The following is a 14,183-nucleotide window of genomic DNA, read 5'->3' as shown; positions in this document are numbered from 1 at the left end:
TAAGATAGATTGATCTGTATTGTGTTTGTAAGAGTAAATTATAGCTCTTTGTACCAGAATTATCTAGCAGTCAAGTGACAATTGCCTAAACTGCTTTAGCCTCAAAAGACATATGAAAAGTCCTGTCACATATTCTCATCGCCTAACTTAAGGGCATTTACCTTAACTCTCAAACTAGAATATTCCTTCATTGCTGAAGTTGTCTCTTCAGGGCCTCGGTTACCTGAATCACTCTCTGGAAACACAAGCCCCTAGAAAACATAGTCTTAATTAAGATACCCTATTCAAACATGAGGTGAATGAAATGTGAACTCGCTGACTTTAAAACAATTACTAAAGAGCTGGATCAGAGAACAGGGAGATGGGCTTCGCATTTTTATTTTCACATCTGAGTCCTATTTGACTGACAGATATTATGGTCTCTGGCATAGAATAGGTATGTAGTCTGGAGAATAGCTGAGTCTCTTAATCATCAGATCAGTTTCATCAGTCATTAAGTTGCTTCACTTGGATACACAGAAAGTGAGGACAAGTACTGCCTGTGGACCATGGTGAAAGTACAGTGGAACAAAGTGTCTACTGAACGGTAGTTTATGACAGGCTAAATGTAACAAAGGACACTGAGGAAGACTAAAACTCTAACTTTGAAATTTCTACTTTAAATTGTTTTAAAAGTAGGCTAAAAATAAGCTTTAGAAAGGGCAAAGAAAAAAAATCAGCTGGAATTCTCTTACAGAGAGTATGTTATAATAAAAAATAAATATTTTTGTGATACTTGAATGATGGGAGAGATGCAAACTTATTCTGGGCATGATGTCACAGATTTTACAGTACTTTTGAATCAAGCATGAAATATACATGAAGTGATGTGATTAAAAAAATCGTTATAACTTCATTAAAACCCCAAATACAACATGAATTTTCTTCCTTAGCACTAAAAGAACTACAGCCATTTCAGTGTCATTCATAAAAATGGCCAAAAAGCTTGACCATACTTTCTTCATTCTAGTGACATTGAGCAGTGATCAGGGAATATTTCACAGGATGTTTTTACAACTAAGGATCATAATCCCCATAATCTACAGCTTTCTATGAGGAAACTGTCATCCCTAACAAACTGTTTTATTAAACCATAGTCAGTCAGTTAAAAAAAAAACAAACCCACAAAAAATCCCCAACAACCAACAAAAGAAATCACAAATGAGATTAAAATAGCGTGGAAAAACATAATCTCTAATTGCCCTCTTCTCTTCCCCATTCCCACGTCCCTGTTGCTATCATGCCTGCCCCCTAGAGAAACACTAAAAAGCAAATTCCGTAGCAGGAATATCTCTTCAAGCAGACCTCTGTGCTGACCTGACAGTGCAAGGGCTCAGGACTTGTCTAGTTTGTTTTAATCCCTGCGCTTGGGCCCAGTGACTACTGGCTCCCCTGCTCCAGCTTCAGCTCTGGGAATGGCCCCTCTGGGGAGGGGGTGACCCCATCCCCACCTCAGTCACTGCCTGACAAACCGTAGCCCTTTGTAGGGGGCAGCTGGGGACCACTGCCAGGCTGCAGCTGGCAGCCTGGGAGAAGGAAGCAGATAATGATATGAAAACACATAAAAGTAGGCTGAGATGGACCCTTGACTGACAGGGGAAAAAACTTCCAGCATGAATGTCACACTCCCTCCGACGAAGACCTCAGGATGTTGATGACTTGCTGCAAGTCTTGCCCCCTCTTCACCAAGAGGAGCACTGGAAAGCTGAGCATAATACCAAAGTAAGAAAACAGACAGTAGGAAGGTGCTTTTGTATAATATTTTTAGGGGTATTATTAATAAGGCTTTGGGTATTAATTTGGGCTATGAATGTTAGTATTAGACAAATTGAACTATTAGACTGTTAAAACACTAATTGTACAAACAATAAATTATTCTCTCCATATATATAGTGAAGTCCTTTTACAATTATGACCTTTTTCAAAGTACTCCGGCTGTAATTCACTGATTAAGCGAACCGACCATTTTAAACTAAAACACCTGGATGATGGAAGCTCTAGCAAAGTGGCTCCAAGCAAAACCACCTCATTCTTACAGTATCTCCTGTCCCACAAGTGAGGAGGGAACTCATTATGGCCTGTAAAGAGGCTAATTGGACCATTGGGGAAGGCAGGAAATGTAGGTCTCCCTTGCAGGAATATGTGAAAAAAACCAATAATCTCAAGTGCTCTACAGAGGGTTTATTTTTAATCACTTCTTTTACCTCCCATCTCCCCACCTAAGGAGTAAAAAACCCCCCAGATTCAACAAAACATATTCAAATGGAAAACTACTACTCTTAATCCACCAAACACTGTCTAGGGTAAGCACACTAAGCATTACCATTACAGAGGTAAAGATACTGCTATTTCCTGTAGGTTGTGAATGAGTCACATTAATTTTCTGTGCATCTTCAGAACAGGACCACAACATCCATCAGAATTTCTAAGACATCCTCTTTGTTAGGGAATATATAAAAGGCACCTCCTCTGGTGGGCTCTGGGGCCTGAGAAGCCTCCTTCCCTCCTGCTGGAGCCCAGCCCAGTGCACCCAGAGACCTGGGAGTCCCTCTGTCCTAGGCCAATGGTTGCAGCTGTTTCTTTCCTGTTTGCAGGCTCAACCAGTAGCAAAGATGAACGTGTATGCCAGAGATGCACACATGCAGAGGACACTAACACAGCCAGCTACATAGACTGCCCACAGATAGGGCACGGCCTTTAGCAACACCCACATATAACACTACCAGAACTCACATAAAACGTATGTACAAACAGCAAAATCCCAGTCGTCCTTTCTAACTGGCCAGGATTGAAGCTTGCTGGTGAAAACACACAGTGCCTTACTCTCTGGTTCAAAAGGAGAGACACATTCGTGGACCCCTTGAATAGTAGCATGGGACCTCAGCTCATCTAGTATTGATGCCCAGATCCCAGGCCTCCTACACACCATATAGTCCAGCTTGAAGTCTGCTAATGAATTACACATGCACATACAAGCCTGCACACACAAGCACATGTGCACACACACCAGGTTAGGGGAAAATATAAACATTCTGGTCTTCCCAGTGGCTCATGCCCAGGCACACAGGCCCTATCACTCTTGGTCCCCTCACTGCTTGCTGATGCTGGGACTCTCACCTGCTCCAGTTGGCACCAGGCATGGGAGCCATCATCACCCAAGGCCTGATGCCAGTCGCTGGCACTAAATTCACTCACTGCAGACACACACCCCTACAATCTATGGTCTTCCTTAAGCTGCTGATGCTGAGACCCTCATTCATTCCAGCTGCTGGTACCACAGACATTAGGACCACTGTCACCAGCGGTCTAACTCCAATTGCAGGTCCCAAATTCAGTCACTTTCATCTCTGCAGTTTCTGGCATCTAGACCTTACAACACTCATAGATGGGGAGAGAGCAAGATTACACAGAAAGAGAGTTAATAAAGGATTTAATAAGAAGAATGGATACATTACAGTGACTCGGTGCAGGGCTCAGTCAGACAAGTGTATTGACCAGCGACTGCTCACACACTACCTGACTATTCTATACCTCCTTCCTCTCTATACCCACTCTATCCTTGTTTCACCCAGATCCCCTTCCTCTAAACATTCCTTAATAAGTCTAAGGGTGCAAATTCTGGTATGAATTGGAGTATTCAGTCATAAGAATAATGACATGCCTAAAGTTAGCTGCTTGTTATTAAGTTATGTTAAAAATGTTCTCTCAGGAAAGAGTAAAGAGAGTTTTGAGAGCTCAGTGAATGAACTAAACAATTAATAAAAAATAAAAATACATAACTGACATGAACATATACATTGCTAGTCCAATAGATCCATTCTATCATTGTGAACGCAACAAATTGGACAAAGAAATCTTTACTTGTTTTCAATAAACACTTGTAAATTATAGTAATAATTATAAATATAAAATAATTTTATTATAATTTTATTTACATGTCATCAACTTACAGTAACAAGACTATTTCATGCTTTCACTCAGATCATGTGAACTAGTTACTGCCAGTGTCTTACCTCATTTTGGAAAAAAGGTATATCAAATTTTATCAAATCTTAAACATCATTTGCACATTCTTGATATTATGTTTGTGTTTTCTGTGCAAAAGTTCAATATCAACAGAGGAATGTTTTGAATTTGCTGCCAACTTCACACACTTAGAATAGCATTCAAGATACAAGATTCATAATTACACAGCTCGTCTTGTCTGAGAACACAATACAGCCACAATGGAATAACAACAGAAAAATGTCTGTTTTCACATAGACTGGGTTTTTTAGGTAACTATTCTTGAAATTGCCTTAGTGCTAGCAAACACTTTTACACAGGATCACAGGAAGAAATATAGACTTAAAACAACAACATTTGGTCATAAAAAAATTGCAAAATTATACTCTATGTTAGTCAATCAGTCCTGTTGCAAGGTATGCTGATGTACTACATACTTCTCTGTTACAGCAGGAACTGAGGCAATTTATATCAGAGCAGAAAAAAAGAGGTAAATTCCTGAAAGTCTGCCTTCTCCTCCCATGATACTTATTATGCTTAGAAACAAGAAAGCATTCTCCATTTTCTTTTAGCTGACTGGAGAATAAAAAGGGAGCTAATTCACACTCATAGTCATCTTTTCTCTTTTGCAATCCTTACCAGCTACCTGGAGAGCAGATTGCAATGCTGCCATCCACTAGAGTTGAGTTTATTGAACTGTTTTCATGTCATTATAGGTTTGGGTTTACTGTTACTGGAAGGGTGTTCCTCCTGTGTCCTCCCCTGCTTTCCCTCATTAGGTCAAAATTACACGGATACAAAAGATTTTTGTGGGGAAAATTTCAAAAGCAATGTGCCTGCACAATTTGGGTGAAAGGGACAAGAGTAAGTGTTCTAAAAAGATGTAGACCATGCGTGGGGGAAAATCTAGTTCTAGAAAACTTTACTAATGGACTTTCCTCCTTTGAAAAAAAAAGGTTTTTCAGTTTTCTCAGAATGACACTGACCATGATGCCCTCTACAGTGAAGGAAAGGGAGGAAAAGGAAGGTAATATAAAACAGATTTACCAGGAATTTAGAATTAAGCAAGTCTGTCACATTTTTAAAATTATAGTTCTACACAGATTTTACTAAAATGTCAACAAGAATGTTCAGTCTTTCACTATGAAAATAAAGAGTGGCTCTTGGATCCTTCTAACTCCCCCATGCTTTTTTTTTTCTTCTTTGTTTTGTTTTTCTTTTAACTCTGCATCTCAGTGTAATGATTAGTTTGTATTCTATGATTGTCAGGGATAACTGATACTTCCAAGAAAGACACATTTTTAAAAGTTTTATTGTCCTTGGATATTCAAGTGTTAGCTTTATACTTAGCTCATTCTAAAGAATGTTCTTCTGAGTATTGCTACTTCTCTTATAACAACACTGTAAATCTCTGCTGTGAAGTACAAGAATGAGTAGTGTTTTAAGTTTGGCTGCGATCCTGACCCCTAGGAAAAAGTGTTTACAATAGGATGACTTTAGATACACTTTCTCATTCAAGCTTTTCTCATGAAAGCATCTTATTTGTCCAATATATCGTAAGTAAACCAATTAGCTTCTGAAAGTTGGGGTTTTTTTCAATCAAGACACACCACAAAATCATGAGATTATTGACTCTTTAAATTATTTCCATCTTGTTTTTTCTAGCACACCTATTAAGAGGATGCTGAAATTATGAATACAGGTATCATGATCTTTCTAAATCATCCAACAAGAGCTTCTGATCCTATTCTTGCGAACTCTGTATTTGAGAACCAGTGAGTTAGTGATTATGAGTCTTCCTTTGTCATACCGCCAATAGGAGAAAGGTACCCATGGATGGGATCCAATTATGAAAAGCCTCTATCATTTATACTGTTTTACTTTAGTACATGAGTATTTTAGAACAGTCACATGGAAGTCTGATTTCTTTATTTTACAAAACCTATTTAAAAAAAATATGAGGAAATTGCAAACTGTGCAACAATCATCTAAAATAACTGTTTTAATAAAGTAAAAGTTCACACCATTATTATAACACAGGAAACCATTATTATAACACAGGAAACCATTATTATAACACAGGAAACTATTATTATAAGACAGGAAACAAAGGTGTTTCTTACCTGTAAAGCCCTTGTCACATTCACAAAGAAAAGAGTTTGGAGTAACATTGCTGCAGTTACCATTGAAACACGTATGTGGCTGGCACTGTCCAACTATTTCTGTACAGTTTTTACCTATTTAAAAGGGATAATAGGAACATTGGACTTTAGTAAGTACTTATATTTTTTTCCTGAAATGTCAAATTTATATGTAAAATAAAACAGTATATTTAATAGATAAGTGGATGGATAGATAGGTATTTGTGCTAATGTTGGTCACTAGTTTTCACCAAAATTATTGACATTCTAATGCAAGGCAGAAAGATATTCAGCTGCTGTAATATGAGCTACTGTGCTCAACCTCACCTACCATATAGTTACAAATTCACATATAGATTAAAATGCAGAAATGCTATTAGTACTGTAGTATTTGTTTCTTTTTGACATGAATCTAGCTTACAGTTTCTTCCAGCATTGTGAACAAAATATGTTCTCATGTGGAGTCCAATTTGACTGAACTTTTCTTAATATGCAGCTTTCTGGAAATTACAATTCCAATTATAAGTTGTTTATGCTATTATGCTATTATAGCATATGGGTCTAAATACCGTATAATTATGCTTGCCACTTGAATTGTTGCTATGACATTATTCACACTTCAACAGCTTTTAAAATTTCTAATAGACTTTATATTATGGGATGCACTTTTTTCCTCTCTTACTCTTGTGTAGCCATGTCCATAATGTATGATGGTTTAATCTCCTAGTTCTTCTTGTTTACATACAGCTTATTTACTGGACCAGTATTGCCAGTACAAAATTATGGCATTAGCCCACACTGTCCCATATAAGGTAACAGAATATTTTAAGCATTGCTTGTTGATAACATTAAGCATGATGATTGCTTTTAACAGAATTGCTTGTGAATGTCTCCATTAATTTGAATTAAAGTAGTACCAGACACTTTTTGATATTATTATTTTCAAAGCATTTTACACAGCCTCCAGAAATCATAAAAGAAATAGAAAACATACTGCATACCATCAATGTTTTCCACTATTTTACTAAACTTTGAATAATTATAAAAATATTTTTCTCATAACATTGACTTATTCATACCTGCATAATCTATTTGCAAATGCATTAGTAACCAAATTATTATGCAGTTTGAAAAGCAATCAAAAATAAATTACAGCAAACTCTATGCAACATAACCTTCATTTCTGTGTTCTATGAACCTCACTTGATTCTGACTCATCAACTGTGTTTCATGGCATAGCATTGCTATCGTGAGAGCACAGAAGTGCAGTCCATCAAAGGAACATTGCTAGAATTCTGCTCCACAAGTACAGAAAGAGCTACAACAATCCTTTTTGTGATGTGAATGAATATTTCTGGTGCTTTCTAAAGGATTCCTGAACTCCATTGCTCTGAATGTAGGAACAATATACCCATAATTTCCTTGATCCCCTTTTCTTCCTCCATGAAATGGAGATAATGGTTAGGTAAGAATGTATCCAATCATGCTGTACTCTCTGGTAGTCCAATCCCAAACCCAGATTCAGTTTCTACAATAGGTTTTGGGTAGGTACTGCAATATTTCCTAGACAGAATTAGGTGAACTTTTTCTATTTATGAAATATTTAATTTGGTGGTAACAGTATGTTAAGGAGACTCCTTTTGAAAGGAACTTTACAGCGCAAAACAATCTGGAAGAAAAGAGTAAGTATTTTATTTTGCTTGCTCTTCTAATTAAATGTTTGACTTTTAAATTAAAAACAAATTTTGATTTTAAAAGTTTCTTTAATGGAATTTAAAAGGTCTTTAAACCGAAAAGGGAGATTTTGTGGCAGGTTGAATGAAATGTTCATTTCAACAGAACCGTTTGCTGTTTTTCAGCAGTTTGGTTAACTAAGTATTTTTGGGGGAGCTTACTCGAAATGATTTACGTTATTTGGTGTAAGAACTTGAACTGCTGAACAAACAAAAAAAATCAGTTACTTCTGTAAGTTCACAAGTACTTACCTATGTCTTATGCTTAAGTGGGAAAGAAGCATGATAAGAACTTATTCTGTTTTTCCCCACAATGCACACATGAATATAAGCAAGTACAAACTGTCTTCAAATGACTGCACAGTCTCCTATAAGTGACTACATGTAAAAGAGACTCAGTGCAGATGTGGTAGTGGCAATAGACAATCAAATTATACAAAGACCTTGCTAATGGTGTTCTCACTGTCTTATTATCCATTAAGGAAAATGTATTATCTATGTAACATTTATTCCTAGAGGGGAAAAGAAATACCTGAAAATTTTGGAGGACACGTGCATTCGTAAGAATGTCCAGAAAGTTCTGATTTCTCAGTGCAGGACGCATTGTTGTGGCAAGGTTTAGTGGAGCACATATCAAACTTCTGGCAGAATCTTCCAGAATACTGTGAGAAACAATGGCAATTATATGCTTTTTCCCAAACGCGACTTAGACATTTTCCATGCCCAGAGCATAATGGTGCGTTTGGAGACTGTTGGCAAAACTGCTGCTTCACAGTGACGTTCAGACGAAGGCCCATGTTGCACAATAGCGGGCCTTTCTTATGAAGCTCTGCAAAGTAATGAGTTCCAACACCAAGCCAGTTAGGGTCAACTTGGTGCAGTCCTCTTATCTGGCAAACAAAAATCAACTGCTCTTGAGGAAAACCAGCTTTAGGGCAGTTAATAAATTCTTCCTTGGAGACATTTACCAAATTCATTCCGTAGGACTGAAAGGATGGCTCAGAGGAGATGAAGAGACTATCACCTAATTGGAGCTGTAAGGGGCATATCTGAGGGATACTGAGATTTTGTTCGTCCGAGATTCCCCCAGTAATACTTTTATTCATATTCCAGCATTCAGTGTAAAAGTCTGAGCAGACATTTTCCCTTAGGGTCCATTTTATTACACTAGGTTTTGGTTGCACTCGCCATTCAGCAGTCATTTGCCTCTCACATATTACCTGCCCATTTACAACACAGAGTTGAAGAAAGCACGTTAACATGCGAACTGCTGATTTTGTAGTCATTGTTTCACTTCGTAAACAGGAATTGTCTTTCACGCCTGCTTCATTACTGAGGATAGCTTCAGAACACTTGCTCCTTAAGGTTTGTCTGTATTTTCCATGGCAGCCTAGGAATTCAAACAGAGAAAAATATTTCTGTTTTCACACCAAATACAGTTGAATATCAAAGCGTTATTGCAAAAATAGAAAATAAACAACGAAGCAAGGTCTACATCTAATTACACTGATGTGAAACTGGAATAAGTGCAATTAACTGATCAGAACTACACCACTGTAACTAAAGTCAGATTTTTCCTATTTCTATTCCTGCTAAAGATTCGATTTTCATTTAGTATACTTCATTGTACTTGCACATGGAAGAGAAAGAGCTTAAAAGCATGATTTCCATATTCCCTCCCTCTGTTGACAAAAACTAATGATAATCAAGTTAAGATAGGATATCTGTGGCAAAACTAAGAAGTAAACCAGAACATCCAAGCTCTAGTCATGAGCTTGAACCATAGATGTTTTCCTGATAATGATTTATGATTAATTTATGATGAAAGTAGATATTCTGAAGATGTAGGCATGTGAATTATGGCTTCAATGAAGAAAACACACAAGCACATCCTCAACTCTTTTATGTTCACATACTTAGCAAAACACTTAATTAAATCCTTAGTTTTCAAAGTATATATGTGAAAACCAAAGGTCCTTAATCATATGTTTGAGCTTTTTGATGTATCACAGTCAAAGCCAGCAGACTAGAGAGTCCTCCAGGACTATTTAATTTATAGAAAAGCCTTTTTTGGCCCTTCAATATATCTGGCAAATTTTATTGCATGGAGATAAATGATTACAGAACAAAAAGAAAACCAAAATAAGATTATGAAGCTTGTTCTTGGAGTTATACTGAAAATTATGAAAACACAATATGATGTTTAATACCTTAGAAGTTGACAATAGCTTTGAGTTAGTAACAGTTTAATTTGCCTTAAATATAATCCTTTTTCACCCTTTTAGTTCTATGATGCCTTTTTTTTTCTCAGTATATTTACCTTACACTTTAAGATAGTGGCCTCTAAACTGACATTTACAAATGAGAAAATTATTGTAAAGAATAAACTGTATCTTACAAGGGAAGCCATTTAATAAAAATAAAACATAGCATTTATATTTTGAAAATTGTTTACATTGTTTTCATTTTTACACAGCATAAGGAATGACATGTGGATATGTATATTTCTACACCTACATATACCTGGTCTATATCTAATGTGCACATGGATTATGATACCGCTTTAATTACAACATTTCATTAAATGTCCTCCTCTTCCCCCTTATACTTCAAAAATATCTTGGAGCATACTTTGGAATACGCTGAAAGATCAAAGTAGGACAGGAAAGATACTGTTTGTGGAAACCTTGAACTGGAGAATATTAAATGACTCAGTGAGCTGTTGAAAATTATAGGATAATATCAAAGGGTGGTATTCAGTCTCTCCTACTGTCACCTAAATTGGGATGAAAACATCTAAAATTTAGCTATGTCCTATTAGTAAATTGCTGTGCATGTGAACCTGTCCCAATGACCTTTGTGCAGCAGAGTGACCAGCACTGTTTAGGCCTTTGAAGATACCAGAAAGGTGTGGACTATGACTAACTAGTAGTAATAATAACAGACTTGAGGCTTAGAATATTAAACTCAGAAGGGCTAGAAACTAGATTTTGATCCTCCTCTCAGAATAGTTTTTGTTTTAATTTAATTACTGAATCCCAATTCTGCCTTCAAACAGTTGAAGTACTCTATCCACCTAGCTCCACAGCTAGGCAAGTATGCTAATTTCTAATTCCTCTCTCTGTATTTCCACCCCTGGGAGATAATTCCCCATAGAAAAAAAGAAAGGACATGGATCTGCAAGAAAACTACTAGCTTTGTTACAGAATACTCATAGTCTTTCTATTTTGAGACCATTCCATTATCTCCAGAATCTCATGGTGTTCAACGATACCATTAGATAATGTGCTATCAAATGTGTAGTTTGGATCATTTAGCATTTTTTCTTTTAAGGTAGCAGTGTTGAACTATTACATCCATTATAGCTGCTATTACATCTGTCACTATTATCAGGTGTAAATGTCTATGCTCTATATTACTGTATATTTAGATATCCTACATTCAGCAACCCATCTTTACATACCTTTTTCATAATGAGATTTTCTCAGGGGTTACTAAAATAGATGTTTATGAAAGGTTATTTTTCTTTTTAGACACTTCAAAAAGAAAGCTATTGCATGTCTAATGCAGAAGAATTCTTGCCCATTTATATTTTGCCCTTCATTCATGTAATTATGCATGGTTCTGGTATCATATACAGCCTTCATTTTTACTGGTAAAGAAAATGTACTTCTTCACAATATTTGTATGGGATAAAACTTCTGAACTATTTTAAAATAAGTAATCAGTAGTATTATAACTGTTGATACTCTGTCTTCACAAAAATCATTATTAGTCTTCATGCAACTGAAAGGTTATTATGGGAGTACTAGAATTAATAATGTTAAGTAAACAAATACATCCTGTAAAAGCAGTGGAAAAAATGGGAAGATGGAAAAGAAATATCAAGAGAGAACAAAATTTTTTTTTTAGCAATAAAATCAAGAGAAAAAAAAGTTATATAGTGAAGAGTATGAAAAGTAAAGAGCTATGCATGAAATAGAGTTACAGTATTAACATACATGACTTAGAAAATCAGCCAAGAACTAAAATATTTGCAAAATGCTCATGCCATGTCATGAGACAAAATGATGTCATAAGATTAAATTTGAAAGTGATTATAACTGTTATATTTTAGGTCTGCTTTAGACAAGGAGAAAATCTTCCTATCTATAAGCCCAGATGCTTCCATGTAATTGATGAAGACTAAGAATAGTACAAGACTGGGACTTGTATGGACACACAGTAAGATACTTGAAGAAAATCTAACTCGTAAAGTTACATAAGGCTGGGTGAAAAGCAGCACAATGCTTTATTTTGTACTAAAGGAGAACTAAAGCAGAGAGGTTTATGCACAACCCCAGGGAAGTAATTTAAAAGCAAAGATGAATCCCAAGTTATTTGCATTCCAGTCCAGTATCTTAAAGATTATATTTTCTTTCTATGAATAAGAGTTATTAAACACTAATGACAAAAATAAAGTACTTTTTAAGCAAGATTGGAGAAATACTGACAGAAGATATCGGACTCTAACAACCTCTCAGAAAAAAAGAATCTATCGAAGAAGAGAATAAGCCAGAAAATGTTTAGGAACATCGTGTCACCATGTTGGGGCCAGGAATGAACCTCCTCTTGCCACCTCCCCACAAGTCACATGCACACTTTGCGGACTCTCTGCCTGTGCTTGAGGTCAGCTCTGGTAGGATGGGGCTGCGGTCTTGGATCAAACTGCTGTGAAAACAGCTGAGAGGGAGCTGTGTCGGGGCTTGCTGGGGGTCCCCCACCTTGCTCAGGAGCTGCATTTAAGCTCAGGCTCTTGCCCTTGGTCCTCACCTGGGCTATGCTGCAAGTGGGCTGATACCTGACCTTATACCTTGCTTACCTGGGCCTCGACCCTGACCCAAATATTTGACTTACTGGTTTGATCTCAGGATCTGTCTCCTCACTGTGGACCTGCTTGGGAGCCACTGGACTGTTGGCTGGCTCTGAGTGCCATCCTCAGACCCGCTCTGTGCTTCTAGCATGGGTGCTGTGGGATGGCGCCCCTTGTCACTGAGGTCACTGTCACTCCCCCCTCCCAGCACCCCTCCCTTGCAGGACAGTCCACGCTTGCTGCTCCCTGGGACTGTGATATCATGCTCGCTTTATTTCTGATGCATATTTAAATACATCAAATTTAAGCATTACTTAATATGTACACATAATATAGGAAATGCCACAAATTATAGTGCCTGCACAATTTGACTTCCACCCTCTGTGTGTTTTACAATATGCACTAATTGTCTCAATGACATACCAAGTTGTCCTTTTTACCCTTACATTTTTCATCACAAAATTAATAATTCTTAGAAAATGATGCATTATTTATGCCAATCTTCATTCTTTTCAAATGATCCTTTCCTTATTTTCTATATACCATTCAAAACATACAGTGTTTGCTGAATTATCAATTTGCTGATACGATTTTCTAGAATATTGAACATGCTAGACAGTGAATTTACCTGCACCTCAAAATACAGAATCCTTATTTCTACCTTATAATTATACTATACCTATAGACAGAAGGAGTGGTGATGCAGCCAGTGCTGAAGTTGTCAGGGCTTTCTCATAGCTAGTCTTTTACTCACCAATCCATACAGTATCATAGTAGACATAACACTATCGAGTCAGGGAATTTTACTTAACTCTCATTTATTGCTAGGTGTCATGGTTTAACCCTGGCTGACACCTAAGCCCCACACAGCCGCTCACTCCCTCCCCCCTGGTGGAATGGGAGAGAGAATTGGAAGAGTAAAAGTGAGAAAACACATGGGTCGAGATAAAGACAATTTAATAGGTAAAGCTAAAGCCACACAGGCAAGCAAAGCAAAACAAGGAATTCATTAACTACTTCTCATTGGCAGGCAGGTGTTCAGCCATCTCCAGGAAAGCAGGGCTCCAGCACGCCTAACGGTTACTTGGGAAGACAAATGCCATATACTCTGAACATCCCCCCCTTCCTTCTTCTTCCCCCAGCTTTATATGCTGAGCGACATCATAGGGTATGGAATATCCCTTTGGTCAGTTGGGGTCAGCTGTCCTGGTTCTGTCCCCTCCCAACTTCTTGTGCACCCCCAGCCTACTCACTCGCAGGGCAGTGTGAGAAGCAGAAAAGGCCTTGACTCTGTTCAAGCACTGCTCAGCAATAATTAAAACATCCTTATGCTATCATCAGCACTGTTTTGGTCACAAATCCAAAACGTAGCCCCATACAGGCTGCTATGAAGAAAATTAACTCTATCCCAGC

At 37.3% G+C, this 14,183-nt stretch overlaps 1 protein-coding gene across 1 annotated transcript in view; it reads right to left on the bottom strand.

The window, feature by feature from the left end:
• EYS (eyes shut homolog) overlaps positions 1 to 9,204 on the bottom strand; it is a 950,400-nt gene extending 941,196 nt beyond the window's left edge. Inside the window, exons 1-2 of the mRNA XM_050893740.1 lie at positions 8,451 to 9,204; positions 6,168 to 6,281 (exon numbers count right to left, since the gene is read on the bottom strand). Of these exons, the coding sequence (XP_050749697.1) occupies positions 6,168 to 6,281; positions 8,451 to 9,204 (868 nt within the window). The remainder of the gene's footprint in view (positions 1 to 6,167; positions 6,282 to 8,450) is intronic.
• Between the last annotated feature and the right edge of the window lie 4,979 nt (positions 9,205 to 14,183).

Source organism: Gymnogyps californianus, chromosome 3 (assembly GCF_018139145.2).
Source record: "Gymnogyps californianus isolate 813 chromosome 3, ASM1813914v2, whole genome shotgun sequence".
NCBI classification, from domain to species: Eukaryota; Metazoa; Chordata; class Aves; order Accipitriformes; family Cathartidae; genus Gymnogyps; species Gymnogyps californianus.
This window is presented reverse-complemented; position numbering and strand designations above follow the sequence as displayed.